Source organism: Rhinatrema bivittatum, chromosome 1 (genome assembly GCF_901001135.1).
Source record: "Rhinatrema bivittatum chromosome 1, aRhiBiv1.1, whole genome shotgun sequence".
In the NCBI taxonomy this organism is placed as follows: domain Eukaryota; kingdom Metazoa; phylum Chordata; class Amphibia; order Gymnophiona; family Rhinatrematidae; genus Rhinatrema; species Rhinatrema bivittatum.
In genome coordinates, this window is record NC_042615.1 from 154,003,116 (window position 1) to 154,029,160 (window position 26,045).

At 42.5% G+C, this 26,045-nt stretch overlaps 1 protein-coding gene across 4 annotated transcripts in view; it reads left to right on the forward strand.

Annotated features, from left to right (window-relative positions):
* Positions 1 to 26,045, forward strand: part of ATP8A1 (ATPase phospholipid transporting 8A1) — a 559,403-nt gene that overhangs the window by 254,879 nt on the left and 278,479 nt on the right. For all 4 annotated transcript variants that reach the window (XM_029588616.1, XM_029588605.1, XM_029588632.1 and 1 more), the window contains 2 exons: positions 1,839 to 1,888; positions 24,729 to 24,798. In XM_029588616.1, the coding sequence (XP_029444476.1) occupies positions 1,839 to 1,888; positions 24,729 to 24,798 (120 nt within the window). The remainder of the gene's footprint in view (positions 1 to 1,838; positions 1,889 to 24,728; positions 24,799 to 26,045) is intronic.

A 26,045-nucleotide genomic window follows, 5' to 3' on the forward strand; every position in this document is an offset into this window, starting at 1 on the left:
ATATCCTAGAGTGACTTACTCAAAGCCCAGACCTGAACCCAACAGAAAATCTGTGGCAAGACTTGAACACTGCAGTACACAGACTATTTCCAACCAACTTGAAAGAGCATAAGCTCTTCTGCCGAGAAGAATGGACAAAGACTGCTCCATCCCACTGTGCAAAGTTGATAGATACTTATCCTAAATGATTCATGGCTGTTATTGCTGCAAACATTGCTTCCCCCAAGTACTGAGTCAAGAGGTTTGAGGACTTGTGAAATAAACCCTTTTCATTTTGTTATTCTTAATTACATTTGGAATCTTTGAAGTGTAGAGTACACTTTAATGCATTTTGATTTGTATTGTTTAGACAGCAGAATGTGAAAAATGTATAAGTATGTGAAGACTTAAGTAATTCGAGAACTTTGTGCTAAGTGTCATTTCCTCATCTAACATTTGTTTTACCTAGCCTTTTTGAACTTTTCTAAAGTTTTCATTGTTTCAATAATGGAAGAATCCGTGCTTACCAGTCACATTTTGTAATGTCATTATCTGACATTTTTTGAGCATCCGCCCTCCTCCAAAATTATATAGTTTCATAATCATTTAGAGTACAGTTTGGCAATAGCACTTGGGCCTACACCATGGGTCGGGCTGAAGCATTTTGGCGCAGGAGGTTCATGTTTGGATTCCCATCCAGGTGGACCTGAGCATGCTTGTGGGTATGTTGCTGTTATGCCTGGGGAGAGAGAGAGAGAAGGAAGAAAGTTGTCATTACTGTAACAATCCTTGAGCAGTACTAAAAATGTCCCTCAGAGTTGCTCCGTATGCAAACTTGAATGGTAGGGTTTGAAGATGGGGAGGAGGGGTAGAGAGAATTAAAATGGTGAAAAAGTAAAATAAGTAAATATGGGAGTGTGTTTTCTAGCACTCATATTATGAGATCTTTGCTTGCGCTGATAGATATCCTGTGCCAAAGCAGAGTCACTGAACAATTGAGTGAGGTTTTCATTGGATAACACCTGCTACCAAAGGCACTGTAGCAGTTATAAAATGGAATTCTAAAAAATAACTAAAAAAACCAACCCCCCGACTTTCTCAGCAACAAGATTCAGTGGACTTTTACAGACCTATGTACCAAAATTTAACATGCATGTTAAGTAGCTTGTCGAGGAAGGCCCTAGTGTGCATGCTGAACTGGTCTTGGAAGGCATTAGCTCATACGTGCTAAAATGAGCACATACGTGTATGTAAGTAAAGTAATTAGGATTTAGCTAGGCATGCTCTATTTAACACATGCTTGCTGAGACCTAACATTTAACACCCATCTTGGAGGAGGTATTAACTTTTTAGCTTACACACTATTTCAAAGACTCTGTTAACATCATGCATTGTGGATTGCTTATGGAGGAGATGGGACTGTTAGAGCAAAAAATGTGTAGAAGGTGTGGCATAGAGAGGGAGAGAATGTGCAATTTGGAGATCTTTGATTAGGATCACCAGTCGAATGAAATAAGAATATTCCTGCTCAGCTGATAAATATTGCATTTAGGGACTCTGGAATGCATGGAAGCATATTTTATTTGTAACCTTGTTTAGGCTTTGTAAATATTTTATGGTATAGGCTGTTTTAAAAATTAAGCAATATATTTTCTTACACATTATGCTTTTTTATAATTGCAGTAAAATGGTTCATGCCATATGCCGCTACTTTGTGTTTAGTGTGCTTAGATTTGTTTATATTCAGCACGAGACAGCTTGCTCTGTGCTTATTACTTGTAATTACAGTGTAGAAAAATGTTTGAGTTTACTGTCGCATTATTTTTAGATAGCAACAATCACTTTTTTTCTTTTTGCAGCTTGGGCAGGAAGAAAAGTATGAATTGCTAAATGTGCTTGAATTTACAAGGTAAACAGAAACATGAAAGTTGATGAGATTATGAATAATTTCACATTGCTGTTCATGACTTTCCCTTTACTATCCATATTAGTGTGCCTCTGAATAAGTCATTGTGCTCTTTGGATTTCCTGTGTATGACAGCTTGTAACTCCCAACTGCCCCTGTTTTACATACTGGGTTGCTTCGTAAAGTAAATGGAGTATGAAACTCAGAAGGTGTACTTGTAGCTGATGCTATCAAATGATAGGCAAGTCATTGCCTGGTGATATCATCAGATTGCTTTAGAATATCATTTACAGAAGGAATACATACCGGACTTTGTATTCTGTTTTTACCAGTGTGGGGAAAGAAAACAAAAAGGGGCAATTTCGCCACTCTTCTAAACAGCTAGAAGCTAAAAATTACATAGCAGTCTTTCATCCACATGAAAAGAACTTTTATTATGAAAAAGTAAGACTACAAAAAAAAGTTCAAGAATTACAGAATTCATAACACGTCCTGGAAGTTCATTTAATAGCTGCTCATATTAACAGGTAGATTTACTAAGCTGTGCTAAGGGTAAAATTTCCATAAAACAGTGTTTATAACACAACATTCATGCTATAGTCTGTTTTTTAAACTAAATATCCATCCCTATAGAAATTTGCTACTTTGCATGCATAGAATTGCCTAATACATGCAAAGCAGTTAATGCATAGGGAATACAATGCTTATAAAATAATGTGGCAGGCTTAAAAAAATCCATAGCACAAAGCCAGCACTCAAAGCCCTTGATATTGCTTCTTACATTCACCAGAACTCACAAAAATGCAGTACGGAAGACACTGATAACAGCCGTGCATAGGAAACTTTGAGTTTTACTTCCATGCAACTGTCACATGTTTGAGGAAGCAGTTTCCTAGCGTTTAACAGATTCAGGACCAGCGGGTTTATGCTCCCCTGCCAGCGGATGGAAACAGAGCAAGCTGACGTCACAGTATATATAGCCCAGCAGTGACCCCAGCTTGCCAGTATTCTCTGTCTCCAGTAGATGGTGGACATGCATCTCCCTATGGGGATTGCTTCAAGCTTTTTGAAAGGAGAAAATTTGAAATTCTAAACTTAGGACAAGAAAGCTCCGTTCTCCTGCGATGATACCTAAAGGTCCCTTCCCCAGTTGAGAATTCCTGAGGTGATTTCCATGGTCCCTCAGAAGTGTGCCTTGGTCTGGTAACTGGGTTTCCCAGTGTGGACTTAGCTGCTAGTTCAGCTGAAAGGCGGCGGGTGCAGGAGGCCGAGCACGACAATAACGGCAGATGCCCCCTTCCCTGCAGCCAGAAACAGTCTCTTTATTTAGCTGGTAGGAGAAACCGGCCAGTAAGTGGAACGAATCTCCGGTTCCTCTGTTGCTGGAGGATAAGAAGCAGTTATAGCGCCTCTTTGGTATAAGGGGTCGTCTCCGGGGGTTCCAGGTGGTTTCGTCCCTACAGAGGGGGTCGACCTTTTAGCAGACTCGGCCTTTTTGTCCTAAACAGCCCATGAGAGGAGCAGGCTCGGGTGCCGGACCTTCCCGAGCTTCTCTTCCAGAACAAGAGATAGGGGGACATCTTTCTCTTTTGTCGGTGGTGGGTTGAAATCACTTTGGACCAGTGGGTCCTGGAGCTGATATGAGAAGGATATGTGCTGGAATTTCGCAATATTCCTTGGCATGTGTTAATGGTGTCCCCTTGCCATTTCCCGCAGAAGAGGCAGGCAGTGAAGATCACACTTCAAAAGCTCCCCAGGCTGAGGGCTGTGGTTCCGGTGCCCACGTCTCAAAGTATGGGGTGCTATTCCATTTATTTTGTTGTGCCCAAGAGGGAAGGCTCCTTTTGTTCCATCCTGGATCTCAAGAAGGTCAACAGTCATTTGAAGGTGACTCATTTTCGCATGAAAACCTTACACTCTGTGATAATGGTGGTGCAGTCAGGGGTATTTTTGACCTCCTTGGATCTGTTAGAGGCTTACCTTCATATTCCCATCCGATTGGAACACAAGCACTTTCTACACTTTGCGGTGTAGGGGCGCCATTATCAATTTTGGACTCTGCCCTTTGGTCTCGCCACCACTCCCAGAACATTTTCTAAGGTTATGGAGGTAGCAGCGGCGGCCTTGCGAAAAGAAGGGATCCTGGTGCACCCATATTTGGACGACTAGCTGATTCGAGCCAAGTCTCAGGAAGAGAGCCATCTGGTGATCTCCTTATTGCAGGAGCTCAGTTGGGTGGTAAACCTGACCAAAAGAAATCTTCAGCCATCCCAGTCGTTGGCATAGCTGGGGGTCTGGTTCGACACAGAACAGGACAGAGTTTTCCTACCGGAAGTTTGGATCCAGAAATTGGTGTCTCAAGTGAGTCAGTTGGTGAACATAATATGCCTGACAGTGTGGTCCTACCTACAGGTGCTTGGATTGTTGGTGGTTACCTTAGAAGTGGTGCCGTGGGCAAGGGCGTAAATGCGTTCTCTTCAGCACTCTCTGCTATCTCGTTGGAACCCACAGTCTCAGGACTATGCAGTTCGGCTCTACTTGCCGATGGAAATCTGCTCCTGCTTCCAGTGGTAGTTGTTGGAGATCATCTGAGGAATGGAGTTCCCTTGTCCTTTCCGACCTGGTTGGAAATCTTGATGTGTATCTGGGTTGCTATCTTTCACTAGCAAATTATCAAAAAAAAATTTTTGAGTGTTTAAATTCTATACCGCATACCTTATGCCAAAAAGAGCTCAATTTGGAACATTCTATGAACATGTGGCAAAAATCCCCTCTAAGATGCAAACATTTTAGACATTTGTCAGATTCCCAAAGCCGCATATGCACCCCTTTATCTCCGATATGTGTGATGTAAAATTTTAAACTGTATTTCTTGGAGTTTGACTGGTACCATACATCTGTAAATCATTTCAAATGCTCTCCAAATATCAGACACCTCAAACTTGAGTCTCAAATCCTTACTCCATAGTTTGGCCAACAGAGCCATACGAGAGGAAGGCAGATATTCAGAGAGGAAACAAACCCAGATACCCACTTTATTAAAATGCAGAGTTGTTTCCAAAAATGTCTCCCCTGCTTCTGAAAAAGAAAGGAGTGCCACATTACCATTCGAAACCGTCAAAGCATAGTGGCAACTCTGCAAATAGGCAAAACGTTTTCCTTGGGAAGATCCCAGGACTACTGAAGCTGCTTAAATGATCATAGATTACACTCGTCAGAATCTTCTAAAAGTCCAAGGCAAAACGTACCCCTCCAAGCATAAAAACAGAGTGATCAAAACTGGCAGGGCAGGCTGAATTGCCGGAGAGAGGTACAAAGGGAATGACTCAGGTGGATTTATGTGCAAGAGACCTCCACCACTGCCACGCCTTGTGTAAAGTCCCCATCCAAAAAGTGTTAAGAATGAGACCCTGAAGGGAGCATTTTGGGATATGGAGCAAATACATCCCCTGATATGGGCTTGCCCATTCCGCCAATATCCCTTCCTCATCAAACTTATTATGACGCGAAGCCCAACCCTATGGTAGCAAGGTTATTTTCGGGGGCCATGTGGCCCATAGACACAGCCTCTGAAAAGAATGCCCACAAAGGTTCAAAGACCCTTACCCCTAAAAGTTTTAAAAATTTGGGGCTTAGACCATCGGGTCCTGGAGACTTACCCAAAGAGAGCTGTGCACTACCGCTCTGATTTCCCCCACAGAAATTGGCTCTTCCAGCTTATCCTCATGTGAGAGTTGAGGAAAAAGCCGACCTGAGAATAAGTGATGTCTATGAGAGAAATTCTGAGGTTCACTCTTATAAAGATCTTAAAAACTCTGAGCACTGCCTTGATACCCCCATGCTCCTGTTTGCCAAAATGAAGCCTAGGGACAAAAGTTTTGGGTGTTGAATGTTTGAGCAAGCGAGCTAGTAGCTTACCCGATTTGTTCCCCCATTGAAAAAGTTTGGATTTATAATACAAAAGATTCTGTCTTGCGTTGGACTCCAGCAGCATGTCTAATTCCTTGTGGGCCTCCCGTGACTGTTGTACATCAGATGACATGGAATTGAGATGCACACGCCTGAGCTGAGCCACCCACTTAAATCTTTTTGAGGAAATTGCTACCTCTTCCACTTGATAGGCCAAAATATACCCTCAAAGTATGGCCTTAGCGGCATTCCAAAAAGTAACAGCCGACACATCAGGCGAGGAATTAAGCTACATAATCATCCCTAGGGATGTGAATCGTTTTTTGACGATTTAAAACAATCGTCAGATATATTTTAAATCGTCAAAAATCGTTAGAGCCGCAATACAAAAACAATTCCCCTGATTTATCATCAAAAAATCGTAAATCGGGGGAGGGCGGGAAAACCGGCACCCTAAAACCCACCCCGACCCTTTAAAATAAATCCCCCACCCTCCTGAAGCCCCACAAAATGTTTTAAATTACCTGGGGTCCAGTGGGGGGGTCCCGGCGCGATCTCCTGCTCTCGGGCCACGGCTGCGTTAAAAGAAATGGCGCCGGTGGCCCTTTGCCCTTACCATATGACAGGGCAAAGGTAGCGCCGGCGCCATTTTGGTTCCTGTCACCCAATGTCACGAGTGCAGGAGATTGCTCCCGGACCACCGGCGCTACTTTTGCCTTCACTATGTCGACATAGTGAGGGCAAAAGTAGCGCCAGCGCCATTTTGAATATTGGCAATACGGCCCACGTGCAGGAGGTCGCTCCCGGACCCCCGCTGGACTTTTGGCAAGTCTTGTGGGGGTCAGGAGGCCCCCCCAAGCTGGCCAAAAGTCCCTGGGGGTCCAGCGGGGGTCCGGGAGCGATCTCCTGCACTCGTGACATCGGTTGACAGGAACCAAAATGGCGCCGGCGCTACCTTTGCCCTGTCATATGGTAAGGGCAAAGGGCCACCGGTGCCATTTCTTTTAACGCAGCCGTGGCCCGAGAGCGGGAGATCGCGCCGGGACCCCCCCACTGGACCCCAGGTAATTTAAAACATTTTGGGGGGCTTCGGGAGGGTGGGGGATTTATTTTAAAGGATCGGGGTGGGTTTTAGGGTGCCGGTTTTCCCGCCCTCCCCCGATTTACGATTTTTTACGATTTAAAAAAAAACAAAAACCATGACGATCAGATTTCCCTCCCCCCCAGCCAAAATCGATCGTTAAGACGATCGATCACCCGATTCACATCCCTAATCATCCCATTGCAATCCAACATATTGAAGAAACTCCTTGTCATAATAAAGCAAAGGAGACATTCTATACCTTGAAGTATGACTCCCTGTATCAACAAAAGCTAATTTACAAGCAATAAGAGAGTGATCAGAGAAAGGCACATCATACTTTTCACACAATTGTAACCGAGAAAAACAGGACTCTGATAATAGTATGTAATTGATTCTGGAATAGACTTGATCATGGGGAAAAAAAGAATACTGTCTATCCTGCAGGTGCTACATGCGCCAACTGTCTGACTCCCAGGTCTTGGCAAAGAAAGCCAATGCCAATATCTGCTTGTATCTGTTTTAGGAGGAGAGCAGTCCATAAAAGGATTGTTTGTCACATTAAAGTCACCACCTACCACATACAGTCTTCCCAGTGAAGAATTTTGGCAACCAGAGAAGAGAAGTGGTGGGAATATTTATTGGGAGCATAAACATTAACGAAGACCACTTTGGTACCATAGAACATCCCAGCTAAGAGAAGAAACTTGCCCTCAGGATCAGGGATCAGAGACCTGTTTTTCAAGGTTAAAAGGAAAATTTTACTGACAAGAATAGCTACCCTCCCCCCCCCCCCCCCCCCACTGCCTGGAGGAATAAGAGGAAGAGTAACATTGCCCAACCCAAGAAGCCTTTATGCTGTTGATGCTGGGAAACTGATAATTATAATGGTGGTTTGTATGGCCAATAGTTACTACCATAAGCTTGCTGGGCAGACTGGATGGACCATTTTTCTTCTCTGCCTAGGCCTTTTTTTGTTAGGCAGGTTATAAATCCAAGTAAATGTAAATTTGATCATTTTTGGCCATCATTTCTATGTTTCTATGTTCCCTGCGCAGTTAGGCATGCTCAAGATCATCCAGATGCTTTTTCAGGAGGAAAGCTATGGACGTTCTGTGCTTTTTAAGGTCATTTAGTATTTTTTTCTTTTGATCGGTGAATGGAGCCCATCAACATTGAGTGAACATATTAAGATATCAGACATTAGAGATAATCTCCAGATCCTAACACTGATCAGAGAAAACCCAGAGCTGAGCCCCGTAGCCTAGGCCCCCCTCTATCAAAATCAGGTGTAACAAAACCCCATTGCAGCAACTAAGAGGTATAGTATTCAAATGCCGAAAGAAGCAGAATTAGATGCACAACTCCAATCCAAACACACAAATTCCACAACCACACCCATGCATACACACAGCCATAACACACACACACTCTTCCAAGCAAACACAAAATGAAACAAACCCAAAAGAAACACAGACTCGTGTATCCAACCATTACCCTCTTAGAAATTCCCATATAACCTTGAGTCTGTAGCAAGAAAGTTGTCACGCAGTCCATCAATGCCGAGGTGACTCTTCTCTCCACATCGAATTTCAGCAGCCTTCCTGCAGGTCTCCCAGGATCGCCAAGATCTTGTCAGTGCGGCCAAAGCCTGACTGGATTTCCTCACCTACTCAAATGAGCTCACCTTGATCAGTACTAGGACAGGATAACATAATATGCAACGTAACTATAATAGCTCCACATAAGGAAGAGCTGGAGCCCCACAAAACTTGGTGCTCAAAGGGAATAAAAAACTAGCACAGCATCTCACATCCACGCCAGGGAGAGCGATAAGGGGGAAAACAGACAGCTGCCTCCATGGCCAGAAAAATGAAAAAGGGTCGAGCCAAAAATAAAGTCAAGGCACTGTAAATGCAACCAGAGTCTTGACATGACAGTCGCAATGCGGGGGGGGGAGGGCAAAGATAAAAATTATCCTCCAAAAAGATAGCTCTGGTAAAAGACAATAGGCTCAAATAACCCAAAAGCGGGCAAAGCAGAAAGGACCCCATCAGGCACAAAGACCTGGCTGTATGAACATGTGTGCTAAAATTTAAGTGGCTGCATGCCAGTGTGCCTAAATGCTGCTTTTACTGTATAAATCGAAGGATTTTAAAAGGGGTGAGCACCGACATTTTCAGTTTTATCAGTTCTCCCAGTTAAGCGAGAGGTCTTCCGAACCCCCCTTGGTTTAATAGCCTTCCCCTCAGTTATCCCTGACCCTTAAACACACACAGATCTGCCTATTTATCTTATTTTATAAGTTATATGGCAGCCATATCAGAAGTAAAGTTTCGCGGCGGTGGGCATCGGCAAGCAACATAGCACGTAAGTTTTTATGCGTACATCTCAGCTTCACACCCCGAAACGCCCATGCCCAGACCACGCCCATGCCATGCCCTTTTTTTGAAAACTTTTGAGATGTGCATGCTCCATTTTTAAAAATCCATTTGTCACACATGAGCTTGATGTATTCGCGCATCTCCTAATTAAGGCCTGATATTAAAAGGGCTGTGAGCATAAAACCAGGGGTTATTCGCGTGGCCGGGCCTTGCGCGCATTTTAGAACAAGCCCAGCCTCGCACGTAACCTGCGTTACGCGCAGAAGTGCCGTGCCCTCCAAAAGGAGCCGGGACGGGGGGGCCGTGGGCAGGGAGGGGAGGGGCAGAGCTGGGGGGCAGACTGGGAGGGAACTGGGAAAAAGGCCAATCGCTTCGTTGTGTGTAATTTGCAAAACTCTCCCCCCCCCCCCAACGCATGGATGTTAAAATCCGGCGCGCATGTGCGTGTACAGATACCATATTTTATAATATGCGCATGCCAACTATATAAAATAGACATGTTCATGTGCTTGCGCCAGGAACCGCGCACATGGACCTGTGGGTGCAAGTCTTAAAATTGACCCTTTAATGCACACTTCAGGATTTTAAAATTCACCTTTGTACTGGGAGCTGTCCAGATAGTGGTGCTGAACAGCAGTGAGACTCCCTGTTGAGTTCTGGATAGATATCCACATGCATGAATACTAGAGATGTGAATCATGTGATCGATCATCTTAACGATCGATTTCGGCTGGGAGGGGGAGGGAATCGGATCGTCGCAGTTTGGGTTTTTTAAATATCGTGTAAATCGTGTAAATCGAAAACCGGCACACTAAAACATCCCTAAAACCCACCCCGACCATTTAAAATAAATCCCCCCACCCTCCCGAACCCCCCCAAAATGCCTTAAATTACCTGGGGTCCAGTGGGGGGGGGAGGGCGGGAAAACCGGCACACTAAAACAACCCTAAAACCCACCCCGACCCTTTAAAATAAATCCCCCACCCTCCAGAACCCCCCCAAAATGCCTTAAATTACCTGGGGTCCAGAGGAAGGGTCCCGGTATGATCTTTTACTCTCGGACCTCGGACCTCCGTGCGTTGTAGAAACAAAATGGCGCCAGCGCTATGTTTGACCTGTCAACACGATTCGACTGCAGGAGGTCATTCCGGACCCCCGCTGGACTTTTGGCAAGTCTTGTGGGGGTCAGGAGGCCCCCCAAGCTGGCCAAAAGTCCCTGGGTGTCCAGCGGGGGTCCGGGAGCGATCTCCTACGCTCCTGACGTCGGGGGACAAAAAAACAAAATGGTGCCGGCCTGTCATATGACAGGTCAAAGGTAGCGCCGGCACCATTTTGTTTCTACAACGCACGGAGGTCCGAGGTCCGAGAGTAAAAGATCACACCGGGACCCTTCCTCTGGACCCCAGGTAATTTAAGGCATTTTGGGGGGTTCGGGAGGGTGGGGGATTTATTTTAAAGGGTCGGGGTGGGTTTTAGGGTTGTTTTAGTGTGCCAGTTTTCCCGCCCTCCCCCTTCCCCTCCCCCTTCCCCCGATTTACGATTTTTTGACGATAAATCGGGGGAATTGTTATTGTATCGCGGCTCTAACGATTTTTGACAATTTAAAATATATCGGACGATATTTTAAATCGTCAAAAAACGATTCACATCCCTAATGAATACAGGCATTTATTATAAAGAAAACCTTCCAAACATCTCTAACCACCTTTCACTGCCCAAGAAACACACTTTAATAAACTAATAGGTGTATTGGTCATGTTGCATTCAACATTTAAAGGTGAATTTTTAAACCGGCAGGTGGGCGTCCATGTGTGCGCGATTCCCGGCACGCACACATAGACACGCTGATTTTATATTGGTGCGCGCATGTGCACATGGGTACCGATTTGCACGCGCAAAGGGGGTGGGAATTTTCTAAGAAGCATACAGCGACACGATAGGGCCTTTCCCCAGTTCCCTCCCAGTCCGTTCCAATAAAGGAGCAAACTGGGAGGGAACTTCCTAAATCCCCTTTCTACCCTGCCTGCCTTTTCCCCTATCCTCCCCGATCCCTAAAACCCCCTAACTACCCTTTTTTTTTTTTTTCTAACTTACCTGCTCTCCAGAGCAGCAGTAAGTTGCGCAGGCCGGCCAGCCTAATGGCGCTATCCTGGCCCGCCCATGCCCCACCCCTGGCCCTCTCCCGGCCCGTCCCTTTTTTTAAAGCCAGTTCTTCCACGTGTACCAGGAGATATGCCCATGGTTGCGACACTTTGAAAATGTGTACATCTCCTGTTGTTGGTGCGCGCCAGCCTTTTAAAATTAGGCCGATAGTTTCACTAGAAATATATAGAATTTAATGGCAGTATGCTATGTTTAACAAATTTAATTACTGTATCCATTCATACCAATAAAACTGTCTAAAAGGTTTAAAATTCTACATGAATTAGAAAAATTAGATTTTCAGCCCCTCTTCCAGGAGAAATGTTTTTATTTGTATTTAGCTCACGTCTTGTGACTGATAGTCCAAAACGAGTTAAATTCAGATATTGTGGGCATTTCACTGTCCCCAGAGGGGTTTACTCTCTAGGGTCCTATTTACTAAGTATTTTTTCCATAGACACAAAGGCCCTGACTTACTAAGGCTTTTCTTCCACTCTGTGTCTATGGGAAAATTGCTTAGTGAATTGGGCCCAAATTGGAAGAAAACCTTTAGTAAATAGGCCCCTAAGTTTGTTCCTGGGGCAACAAAGGATGAAGTAATTTGCCCAAGATCACAAGGAGTGTCAGCGAGCCATGAACACAGTTTCTTAGCCTACTGCTCTAACCACTAGGCTAATACTCCTCTTGCTGCTTGCCACGAGTTATTTCTCAGCAGCAGTAAAGGGTATCCTTGGAATCTGCCATTTAATAAGTTAACCTGTTTCTCTCCAGTTAAATTCTCTAGTTGTTTTCTCCTTTTCTTTCCCTTGACTTCTAGTTTAATTGTAGTCCCCCTCCCCTTCCGTGTTCTATGTACTTTCTACCTGCAGTTTGATGTAAACCAATTTCATGTAACCACTAATATTGGTATAAAAAAGTATCTAAATAAATAATTATTGATCTCAGATACTGTCCATGAATAATTGTTGCACACACAGAGGGCATATTAATTGAAAGCTATGAGTTCGATTTTAAAAGCATTGCTCACCCAAAAATACTCACCAACGCTTGTCTGTGGGCCATGCATGAGCAATGTGGATTTTAAAAAGCCGCAAAGTATGTGCGTATATACCCGTGTACATGTCATAAATAAAAGGGTGAGAAAGGGGATTGGGCAGAGCATGGGTGTTCTGGGTGGGGCCAACAGTTACACGTGTAACTCCATATTTTAAAACTGGAGACTGCGGCGCACGTTGGATTATCCGTGTAACCTTACTGCTGCTCCAGATGAAGAACAAGTCTGTAGATCTCGGGTTTTAGGGCTTACAGGATAGGGTGAAGGGTCTGGGTCAGCTGGGAGGCAGCAGGATGAAGAACCAGAGAGATCTTAAGGATCTCGATATTAACTGGATAAACTGGTGGACTAATTGGAAAAACTGGGTTGTCTCTTGCCCAAGCATGTTTTGAAATCCCCCTACATAAGCACATAAATCCAGCAAAGTCCTAGGAAAAGATATGCGAAGTAAGTTTTCTTGAGCAATCTCTTAAGATTTGGCACACACTTATGCGCAGGAGGTGTATTTTAAAGCAAATGTGTGCAAGTGTACGCACAATTTAAATCGCAGCACATCGCCACTCATGCACTGATATGCACATGTATGAGTACATGTGCGCTCATTTTAAAATTAGCTCGTATAAGTCTAATTTCCTGCTTTATAAACTAGTCCCATGAAGGTGGTATTTCCAAGTGCCATTTGCTTCACTGAAAGATGAATTTTAAAAGCCCGGTGCACAACAAAATCGGGAGATGTGCACACAAGTCGGGCTGATGCGCGCTCACCAGATTTTAAAAGACACCCAGATGCATGCATGTTTCCTGCTGTGTGTATATCTCACTTGATTTAAAAAAGGGGCATGATCTGGGCAGGGTGTGCGTTTAAATACTTATGTGCCCTGGCACGTGCTCAGGTCCACTGTACGTAACTTTACTTCTGCTAAGGAGAGGTGTAACTTAACAAATAAAAACAATTTGCCATATCTGCTGGGTTAAAGGGTCTGGGGGAACTGGAAGAACTGGGAGAAGTGCAGGCTACCGAGCCAGGTTTGGGGGGGAGGGTTGGAGGATCTAGCTCTTAAGTGAGTGAACTGGTAGACAAACTTGTGAATCTGGGAATGGCATGGATGTGCACCCATTATAAAATAACCTGACTTACGCAGTAGAATCAGGATTTGTGTCCCCACATAAATTTGGGTGCACATGTGCGCGCAGCCAGCAATTTATTTAACTTGCACGCAAGTTATAAAATGGTCACGTATCTGGGCACATGCACCAAAGTGCGCCCATGCGCCGGTTTGAAAGTTACCATCCCTGTGTTTCTGTTTACCTGTAGTGTTACTTCCAGCAATTAAAAATCTAAGAAGCTTGTAGTACTAAGAAATAGGAAAATGCTATTGCACAGGTGAATGCAGTTACCATTTAACACATGGCGTATGTTATGGTTTTATTTTTTGTTGGACTGATGGGGCCCGTATGAAACAACCAAATATAATTTGTCTTAGGAAGCCTCATGGATGTACAGAGCATTTTTGTATTATTACTTTGACATCTAGGAGGAGATGTTAGTAACGTTGAGAACTAGGGTACATCTGAAATAGATTATATTAGCCCCTGTTTAGGACTAAAGTGATAGTATACATTCCTTTGGGGGGTACAGTATTCATTTTGCATGTTCTATTTATTAAATAAGTACCGTATATAGTTCTAAATTGTTTGAAATTTGACATCTCTGCTTTTGAAGCAAACCTCTGATGAATTTCCATTTAGAAGAGGCATGCTAGATATTCATCAGGTTTCACTCTGACCATATCATTGCATTTTGGTGACCAGGAATAGTGGATAGTATAGCAGGTTCACATCTAGTACAGGTCATTAGTTCTTATCTGTTGACAACGCTTTTTAGGACTTGCTTCAAAGCACTTCTGGAGCAGCCTGGTAACCTTCTATCAAATAGCACTGAAGAAAATGGAGTGATAATGTCCAGTATCTCCTGCAGCAAGATTGAAGGAGGAATTCACTTCAGAAGGAATTTTAATGTAGCAAATGACAGAACATAAAACATTGTACTAATGTTAATACTGTTTTATGCCAGCAGAGGCAGAGGTGTGGTTAAAGATTAGCGCACTGGAATATGATTCAGGAAAACATCTGTAACATAGGTTCAAGAATCTTCTGCATGAATTCTTTGGGCAAGTTCAGTGTACTCTCTAGGATCCAGTTAAAAACAAAGTATTTGTTTTAATCAACTTTCTGTTGGGAATCCCGGCCGCGGGTCGCTGCAGCCAGATCCCCCTACCTGTGTCGGCAGATACCGGCTTCAGCTTCTCTCCACAGTGCTCCAAGGCTGGTCTCGCTGGGGCCTTGCCACAGCATCCTCCCCACGAGGGAGACACCACCGACTTCCTTCTGGGATCCGCCCCCTTAGGTGCGAGCGCACGTGGCCAGGACAGACTTATAAAGGGGCCGCATTGGGAAACTTCAGCCCGGCCCCCAACGAGGACGTCATCAACTGGGGCTATTTAAGCCCACTCCTGGCACCCATTCCTTGCCTTGGCAACAGGTCAGCTCTTTGGAGAATCTAGTTGCTGCGTTCCTGCTTGCTCCAACTCCTGTCCTGTGTTCCTGCTTGTTCCAGCTCCTGTTCCTGTGTTCCTGTGTTCCTGCTGTTCCTGTTCTCATGTTTCTACTCCCATGGTACCGCTTCCTTCTCCTGGTTCCAATCCTCGGATTGTCTTCTCAGTTCTGACTTCGGCCTGTCTTCCTGATTCTTCTGTCTGCTGTTCGTTCTGACCTTTGGCATGTTCCCGGCTCCTGCTTGTCTTCTGCTTGCCCCGACTTCTGGCCTGGTTCCTCGTGCTGCACCGTCGCTGCCTGCCCTGACTCCTGGACCGTCTTCGTTCATCTGGACCTCCACCAGCCTCGAACCGGACCGTCTTCTCTGCTTCCCTCCGTGGATATCTCTCTGCTGCAAATTCTAACCCGCTACTACTAGTGATCTCGCGTGGACCGTGACATCCGGGCGTACATCAATTCTTATCCTACCCATGCCTGACAGAAGCCACTGCCTGGTCGCCCTTGGGGACTCCTACAGCCGCTTCCTATTCCTGAGGAACCTTGGACCCACATCTTCACGGATTTCGTGGTAGATTTACCAATGTCCGAAGGGAAGCAAGTCATCTGGGTAACCATTGATAGGTTCTTGAAGATGGCCCACTTCGTGGCACTTCCAAAATGTCCCACCGCACTGGAGCTCACCCAGTCGTTTACCCAACATATCTTCTGCCTGCACGGCCTACAGCGACATATAGCCTCTAACCATGGGTCTCAATTCACGGCCAAATATTGGCGGGCACTATGCAAGAAATTTGGGATCCAACTGGATTTCACATCCGCAAAGAAATGACCAGGCGGAGCGAACCAACCGTGCCTTAAAGCAGTGTTTCCCAACCCTCTCCTGGAGGCACACCTAACCAGTCGGGTTTTCAGGTTTGCCACAATGAATATGCATGATATAGATTTGCATATGTTGGAGACCCAGGGTATGCAAATCTATTTCATGCATATTCATTGTGGCAAACCTGAAAACCCGACTGGTTAGGTGTGCCTCCAGGAGAGGGTTGGGAAACACTGCCTTAAAGGGATTCCTTTGCTCTTTTGTTGGAGACAGACAGGATGACTGGGTAGCTCTATTGCCTTGGGCAGAATTCTCCCATAACCAGCATGTCCAATCCACGATGGGTGCATCTCCCTTCCAAATAGTCTTTGGGAAGCAATTGGCACCACTACTGCCTCTACCCTTGACTGTACCCTCGCCGGAGGCTCAGCTCACGGCCAACCCTTAAAACCCTAATGAATAGCCTTTTTTTTTTTTGTTTCATGACTTACATGCTGTCTAGAGCAGAAGTAAAGTTACGCGGATAGAGATCTTGGCATGTACTGATGTGCATAAATATGCGCAGGTTTAATTCATATTTCCTGGAACGCCCATGCCCCACCACTATTATGAAAAAATATTTACTCGCATACCGGGAGATACACGGGTACCCAGGTGCCTCTTAAAATCCATGTGGCGTGCACTGGGCTGATGTGTGTGCATATCTCCCGGCTTTGCCGCACGTAGGGCTTTTAAAATTCACTGGAAAGATTTTTAGAAACTCAGGTTATCCTGCATGCCAGTTATTTCTTACCATTGCAGGATTGTTGTTGAATATAAATTAGTTGTGAGGCAAACGATTACTAAGATATTGTAATATAAATGGCTAGGCACTATACAAAAGTACTTTATTATTTATTTTTAAATTTCTCTTAAACATTTGACTTTTCAAAGTGGCTGAGTGTTAAAAATTTCAATGATGAATTGTTTTGATTGACAATTGTTTTGACAATGATTTTTTTTCAGTGTGTGTATGTGTCTGTATCTCTTTATCTGTATCTTGCATACATACAGAAAAAGGAGAGCAATGGATCAGTTAGATCTAAAATGTATTGCTGCAAATAAATCAATGTTTTGTTAGGAAGCATGCTAGTTAAGTAGTAAAATAAAAAGAACTAAGTAAAGAAAAGTTGTTTTATTAATCTAGCATTCCTTGTCTTTATGTTGCACAGTCCAGAATGCTGGGTTTTGTCCCTTTCCCAACTGATGAATGCAGAGTTCCCTTTTTCTTCTTCTTTTTTTTTTTTTTTAAATAACATTACTACTACTACTATTACTACTACTACTACTACTACTACTACTACTACATCTATGTGCGGAACCTAGTGAACCAGTATTTTCTGCCTCTAGCTGATGAGAGGACTTTCCGATGGTATAACAGAAATTCTGATTAATATTGATAGATGTTTGATTTTAATAAAAAAATAAATAAAACCCCATGATCCAACCTAAGGGTTAGTGAAATAAGCCTTTCCCATTACTACTCCCTTCTTCATAGCAGAAGTTTCAGTACAGCAGCTACAAAAATATAATGCTGATCTTGCCATTACAGTATATGCTGTGTGTGCATACTTAACTCTCATCTGAATCTTGCCATTGCTTTGTCTGAAGACAGTTTAAAAAAAACAACAAAACTTAGCCTCATTGAAACCTCCAGTAAGCTAAGGAACCAAGAAACTTTTCTGTTGAGGTCAGTTTACACACGTACAGCAGTACAGAGCACTTAAAGCAGGAAGGAAGCAGACTGTTGGCAAACTGCAATGTCTGATAAGAATCATCGCTGTGGGGCTTGTGGCAGAAAACGTAAAGCGTCAGCAGCACAGTCTGATCCAGATATATGCAAGGTAAAATTAGGTTAAGTGAAAAGACCAACTTGTCACACAATTCAAAGAAAGGTGAGATGGAAGCACATTCTGCAACTAAAGAGCTTGTTAATATCTTTTTCAAGCCTGGAGGAAGGAATGAGTTTGGCACATGAAACACCCACGGCTGCAATTTTGAAATCCATCTATTTCAACCTCGCCACAGAGAAAATATATTTAAATTTAAAAACATTATCTTACACTTGCACTAACAGGTCCTAGTACTTATGTAGCAGCTTTCTCTGCATTTTAAAGGCATAGAGAATTGGAGGAAGATTCTTGTTTAAAGACACGTCAGTCTCAGCCCATGCCCTTCCTTTCAGCTATGCATACAAAAAAGGCAAGGTGTAGACCTGATTTACAAATTCCTTTTCATCCTGTAGATTCTCCATATGACTATGAATCCCTTGAGGAAGGGGAAGTGTTTTCTGATGGAGTTGAGGATTCTGTAATGTATCTGTTTCATAATTTCACAGGTCAGTTCAGAACATTAAATCAGAGGAAACTCCAGATTGGGACTCCATAATTAAAGGTGTAAGAAAGCAATGCTTGGATTTTCCCCTCCATTCAGAACTTGAGAAAATGGTAGTGGGAGACCCTGGATTTTGGCTTGAAGTGCATAAAATATTTCTCCAAGTTATATCCACTCCTATTAGATGTTCAAGGGCGTTTGTTTCAGATTCCAAGAGTGGACGCTATGGTTTTGGTAGTAACCAGAAGAACAACCATCCCAGTAGAAAGGGGGTGCTTCATTAAAGAATTCATAGGGCAAGAAAGTTGAGCATATTTTAAAACATTGTTTTATCGGTAATCTCCATTGTACAAGGGGCTGTGTGTTTAAGTTTTGTATCTAGAGCCCTTTGCTGGATACAGCTGCCGTCAGAAGGGGATGAGACTACAAGGCTGGAATCAGCCACAGCTTATCTAGCAGATGATCTGTATGATCTAATAAGGCTTTCATCAAGGTCTCTTACCTTATCACTAAGTGCAAGGAGACATCTCTGGCTCAGATATTAGGTAGTGGATTCGTGGTCCAAAATTCATCTTTGTAAGTTACCTTAGCAACAGACCCAAGAACCTTCACCAAGGTTAAGCTTATAGTGGCAGCTTACATAAGGAAAGAAGGAATTTTGGTTCATCCGTACCTGGATGATTGATTGATCAGAGCAAGCTCTCATCAGGTTGATATCAGGGTAATGGCCAGAGTGATGGAGGTATTAGAGAAACCAGGTTGGATAATTATACAAAGAGCAATCTTCAGCCATCTCAAATGGTAGAATTCTTAGGAGCACATTTCAGTACCTTAGAAGGAAAGGTGGACTTTACTGAGAAGGGAATATAAAAGTTATTGCTCAAGTGAAAAGTTCATAGATTTAAATGTCCCAAGTGTATGGAACTATCTGTAACCATTGGACACAATGGAAACAGCTATAGATTTGGCACCCTAAGAAAGGGCCCACATGAGATCTCTTCAAAGTGCTTTAGTAACATGTTGGAGGCCTCAGCAACAAGATTACAAATTTCAGCTTCCCCTTCCAGATTCAATTAGACAGAATCTCCATTGATGGTCTGACAAAATAAATCTTTTGAGGAGAAAAATCTTCAGAGGGATAGTCATGTTAGTCTGGTGTAGCAAAAAATGGCAGGAGTCTGATGGCACCTTATAGACTAACCAATTTATTGAAGGATGAGCTTTTGAGGGCAGTGTCTACTTCATCAGATGCATGAAGTGATGTACAGAAAGTGGGCAAAATATATGCAGAACAAAGAGAAGACATTGGATTGGGCAAGACATGGGGTGGAGAGAGTATCATTAGCATTATAGTATAGCCTACTAACAACTGAGGTAAGTGTGAAGAGACAGAATGATCAGATAACAGTTAAGTTCATAGATAGTTGTAGTGAGTCATGAAACCATTGTCTCTGTTCAGACCTAGAGTGATGGTGTTAAGTTTTTTCATAAATTCCAATTCAGCAGTTTGACGCTGGAGTGTTCCTTTGAAGTTCTTATGTAGGAGCATGGCAACCTTAAGTTCAGATAGAGAATGTCCTGGAAGGTTGAAATGTTCTCCTATTGGTTTCTGGATGTTGTTATTTCTAATGTCAGACTTCTGTCCATGTATTCTTTTCCTTAGAGATTGATTTGTTTGTCCTATGTAGACAGCAGAGGGACATTGCTGACAGGTTTTAATGTTTCAATGCTGAAATGGTTAGTGGCTCTTTTGCATAATTTTCTGTCCTAAGCTTTGAGTAATTCTAATTATGTTTAATTTATAATTGCTTCATACATTTTACAAATATTATATATTTAAATCTATATGATTTTGTATGTAGGTTATCTCCTTTTGTTAATTTTCCATTATTCATTATTTATGGCTTGCTGTAGATACTGCAGAGTTCTTTTGGCTAGATGTGGCTTCATATGTTCTGTCTTTGAGACTATGTATTATTAAGAGATTCTAATTTTATCTACTGTCTCTTTGATTGTTGTAGTTTCAATTGTCCCTACCGATGCTGCCTTCGGGCAAAACATGGACCGTGTCTGGGGACTGATTGCTATGTTTCATTACTGCTTGCATACTTGGAATAAAGGATTTGATATTTGCTAAAAACCTTCCAGTGTTTCTAAAGGAGTTTTTTGAGAAGTTAGTTTAAAGATAGACCTAAAAAGTATCTGCTGCACGCTTATTTGATTTTTGCATTTCCTTTATACCATTAGTTTTTACTTTTGGCACAGTCTTCATAGCGATGCCTCTCACATTTGATTTATAATGGCTTATGATTTTCTATTTATCAAACATAGTTACACTGGCCCATTTTTAGGTGTCCTAGTATGACGTATAGCAAAGAATGCCTTATGGGGAGTTCATTACTGTCGTCTGTCTTTGACCTAGTATAAACAGACAAAACCAGCAAATGGATTGAGGTAATATTTGAAATTAGGGACTTGGTTGAATCTAATAGTTTAAAACTTTTATAGAAAGGCTATTTACTCCTGTTTTGTTTCCTAATATTGTGGTCGGCTTTGGTGCGTACTGTGTTATGTGCTCTGAAAATTTAGGCTGTGTGTTAAAAGGAATTACCGTGCATTAATCCACTATAGCATGCACTAACAGATTTTCATATGCAATACAATGGTATATGTACACATTAAAACCTGTTAGTGTATGGAAAAGTGATTTAGTGTGTACTAACTCCAAAAAAGAAAAAGTCTGTACTCTAGATCAGATGCAATATATATAACCGCTATAAAAAAACAAACAAACCACTCTCACATCTGTGTACTGCCAGTGGGGGTACACAATTTTATTTTTTTTTAACTCTATCGCACTATGATTCACCTGGTACAGGCCCCTACGTTTTCAAAAGTTTGTCATCCTCAGTGGCAGAATATGAACCTCAGTGGCAGAATATGAACCATATCCGTGCTGGTTTTATTTGGGAAGTGCCCAATCTACATATGAATGAACATTCATAGATATTTGTTTTCTCTGGCCGTTTTCCTATCTCCCCCCCCCCCCCCCCGAACTAGATGCATCACTAAAACATGGCAGTGTTGGGATCTTTTAAAGTTTACTTATTTACTTAGCATTTTTTATTTTACAATTTATTTCTAGCATTCGTTTTACGGTGTTATACTCTGCTTAAGTAAAGATTGTTTATTGTTGCTTTTGCTACCTTTATTTGGCTCTTTATCCTTCTGTTCTGATTTGTTCTGGCTCTTTCCATTCTCTTTAGCATGCTTGTTATGCCATAGCCCTGGCTAATGTCTTTATCTGGGTAGGTAGTGTCCTATTTATTTGTTTGTGTGTGTTGCAACAAACAAAAACCTTTATATGAGCAGCCATTAAATAAATGTATTCTTGTCATGAAATATTATATGAAATGCTATTTTGTTTTGCATCTAGAATTTTAGGTGCTGTAGAATGAGAATCTAAAGGTGAAACCTGCGATTGATCAGTTAGATGTGTATTCCTTATCGTGGAGTCCACTGCCCTCTCAGTGGCTGTTGACTTCAGAGGCAAGCTAAGGGCGGCCAAATCAAAACCATTTGAAGCACATATGTTAACAATTCTTTGTGGCTAAATGTCCTACACGGCAGGTTTGCCATTACCAGGGCAACTTTCAGAATGGCTGCAAGTCTAGGGATACACATTGTACCCCGCGAGATTGCAAGCTAAGTTTTAAAGGTGATCGCTCTAAGATTTCCCTTCGAAAACTGGGCCTGCAATGCACAGCAGGCAGAACCTGCAGAGAAACTAGGTGTGCAGGGCTTTGAGATTGAAAACCCTGCATGTACTTTTCCTTCCCTTAACCTAACTGGGTTGGTTTTGTTTTTTTTGGGGGGGGGAGGTTGTCACAAGTGAAAGTGCCCATGCTTTGAACAGCACGGCTAGTTTTACCCATAGTGAGGGCAGGGGGGACAGCAATTTCCAGCGCCCTTTTTAAGGTCAATTTCTAACATCACACATTAGTTAGCCGACATATAGTATATGAGCGTAATTTAAATCTTTTTTTTTTTTTAAACAGATGTAACCCTTTGTTGGGGTGGATGCTGTTTCCCAAGGGCACACAAACTAATTTTCTATTTCTGGGGCTTCTCCGTCTAGCACTTCTCCCCTCTCTCTTGTCCCAAAGGGTGGGTCCTTTTTGAGGGGAAAAGCTTAAGCTTATGGCCCAGGTTGTGGTTTGTTTCTAGCTCCTTCTTCCTTAGTAACTGTAATGCTGTTCCTGGGACACACGGTACTGGGTGTTCAAAACAAAAGTTTACTGATTCTTTAAACTTAAATCATGGTCCAGTTGTATCCAAATGTATGGGATTACACCTGTCTGACTTACAGCTGTTAATCTTCCCCTGGATATGTGTCCTTTCTCTCAGGTTTGTGGGGTGAGTTTAGCACTTTTGCTTTAAGTGGATAAAGCTGTCCCAGGGGCCAGGGAAACCTTACTTGTGGGGGAATCCCAGAACCAGAAAAATCCTGCCTGAGTCCCATTGTTCAATCGCGGTCGCCCAGCCTGTGTCCTGGTCATGTGGGTGGAGATCCTGTGGAGGGTCTCCATGATCTTGGTCCTTCTTCCTGAATTTCAGTGGTCTGTGACTTCTCTGAAGGAATGGGAAACTGGCTGTCCCAGCCCTGTTTTTCCCAGTAAGGAGGGAGTGCATCAAAAAACCTCCCCACCAACAAAATGGGAATACCTTCTTACTTTTTCCAAAAATCTCTGTGACTGATGTTATGCTGTCACTGGTGCTTGCCTCTTCTAGGGAGTAGGAAAAAGCTCACAGGTTTCCAGCCCTTAACCTTTGGATCTAAGGCATTGCCTTCTCCAAAAGGATTCAAGGTTTAAATAACAGCCTCAATCTCAAAAACAGGATAAATTCTAGCCATCAAAAATCTCATGCTGAGTAGTGCTGTCACTGGTACTTGCCTCCCCTAGGGAGTAAAGGGATGGCTCACAGGTCTTCAGCCCTTGATCCCAGGATTGGGTGTGCCCCAAGGTTTTCCCCAGATTGAAGGTCCAAAAGGAATCTGGCAAAAATCTCTCTCATATCCAAAAAAGAGGCAGGACCTCTCAGGCAGGGAATGTACTGAGGGGGAACCTCCTCTTAAAAAAAAGAAAAATCCTTACATTAGACTAGGGGGCCCAACATAGCAGGGGAACAGAAAGGAGCTACTTGTCTCTCCAAGGGCTAAATGAAGATGACCACCCTAAACTTACTGATCACATCACTAAGTACCCTGAGACAACCAATCACATCCCTCCAGGTTGGGAAAGGCTAAAAAGGAATGGAAGTCTCACAGAGCTGTTATTTCTTGTAAAAGAATCAAGGGCCATCTGATGGCGGACCAGGGATCTGCCACAATGAGTTACATAAATCTGCTTTGAAAATCCCAACAAAGCTACGTGCACACAATTACACCTGATGTTTGGCACCTGTACTTTTGCCAAGAGAATCTACGTGCATATCTTTTTTTTTTTTGCATTTACATCCCAAGCCATCCAGACTCTGCTCTCTTGAAATGCCTCTCCTGTACGTGCCCATGCAATTTTAAGCAGTTTTTTAAAAGGCTGTTTCTGCGGGTAAAGCGCTGCTTTGCCTGCAGAAGTCTTTTGAAAATTACTTTCCCTGTGTAGGTGAATAGCTCTTTTCTCATGTAAAATAGGTTTGAGAATTACCCTGTAAATGTAGGGTTTATTCTCATCACTCAGTTGTGAGATGAGGGCTATGTCATTTCATGCTTGACTTCCCAAATTGTAAGTCACATAAATACCTCCCCTCACTCATAGTCAGCACAAATAAAACTTTCATCTAATAGGCCACTATAATGCATTCTCTCTATAAAGAAACTTAACATTTATTTTACTTATAGCACACAGGTGAATATTAGTTTACCCAGTAATGCTTGTTTCTTTCTGTGAATATCAAGTTGTCATAAGTGCAGTAGTAATAAGCCCACTCCTTTTCTTAATGAATACCCTTTGCAGCCTAGTTCCACATCTTCTAACCTATTTGGACTAAAGAATGATTAACTGGGAAAGTGATCAATCAGCAGAGCCATTTATATTCTGAAAACCTTCACCTTATTTTTCTGCTTTCATCCTTCCTCTTCAGTTTATCTAAGAATTTGCATATTTCCCACCTTTCATCAAAAACAGCATACAGGTCTGGAAAGTAGGGACAGTTTCTATTATTTTACAAACTTTACAGGTTAATACAAACATTTTTGTGCTACGCTACAGCTGATTATTCTCCTGCTACCTGACTGAAACTCGGTTTAAAAAAAATAATTTAATGTCTTTAAAAATTTGAAAAATTATATAAATTTTAAAATGCCTGCGTGTATTCATTCCTCGTTGTGAGCACTAGAACTTGAAAGATTTCATTAAATCATTGTAGAAACTTTGAAATTTGTATGTAAGTTATCTTTGAAAGAAGAGTCAGCCAGTATTGGCTGAATCTAAGCAAAATGCTGCATTTCTTTTTTTCTCTTTCAGCAATAGGAAAAGAATGTCTGTGATTGTCCGTGATGCTGCGGGAAAATTGAGATTGTACTGCAAAGGAGCTGTAAGCATTCTTCTTGTTACAAACTGTCTTGTTGGTCTATTAAAGATTTATTGTGCAAGTTCTCGCTCTCTGGCAAAAGGACTGCTGCTGCTCGTGGCTCACTCCTTACAACTGGTCTCAGCCAAAAGATGTTTCTAGCTTGCAAGAAACATTGCTAAATGAATTGCTGACTGTGGAGGTGCTGCTTGCCAGCCACAGACATTTCTACCTCTGAAGGATCCCTGATGAGAGATTCATATCATACAGGGGTGTTTAAACTAGATGAGCTGGTGGCAGATGGAAGCCAATTGAATCACGTTCTCCCTCCTCCATGATGCAACATCTCTAAATACCCCGGCACGTCCAATCCTCTCGTCCTCCCCCCCTCCCCTACCCCCCCTTTCCCTTTACTTTAAGTTTTTGCCGTTTAAATTACTTAGCTATTCTCACTGTTAGTTATTTATGTATTAGTTCATAATTATTAACTTGTTATATGTTCAACGTTACTTCTTCCCTTAGTTATCTATATACTAGTTCATAATTATTACTACCTTGTTCTATGTACAACGCTCTGACGTTTTGTTTTGTTTTCCTGTAAACCGACGCGATATCCTAGGATGAACGGCGGTATATAAAAACCAATAAATAAATAAATAAATAAATTACCACCCTGACAAACAAATGAACTTAGTGGAGAAAAAAAACAAACAAACTGAGGATTGGTTAAGACTATCTAAGCAGGTAAAACGAGACAAGAGGAAATATCTGAAAGGCCTTGCATACAAATACTTATAGTTTTGGTAATAAACTTCCACACTTGCCAGCCCTAGGGGTTAAAACAGACTTAGATATTGTTGCCATCATCGAGACAGGACTCTTCTGGCCTTATGACAGGGAGATAGGCATACCAGGCTATGATCTGTCCAGAAAGATTAGAAAAGACAGAAATTGGGAGAACTAGCACTTTAAAAGAGATTAGCGCTGTTAAAATGCTGAGGATATGGGGAAATGAGGCACTGTGGGCAAGTTATTTCATTTTTTTACACTTATTAAGCACCTTCATGCAATCTTTAAAACGATTGATAGAATAAAAAATCATCACATAAAACAAAAAAACATAATAAATTTAAAAAATATATAACATTATGATCCCATATAATTCCTCTCAATTCCCTGACCGTTATAACATAAATATTACATGCAGATCCCCTCCCTAGCCATTATAAGATTTACGAGTGTTCGCATGCACAGATCATGAAATAAGCACA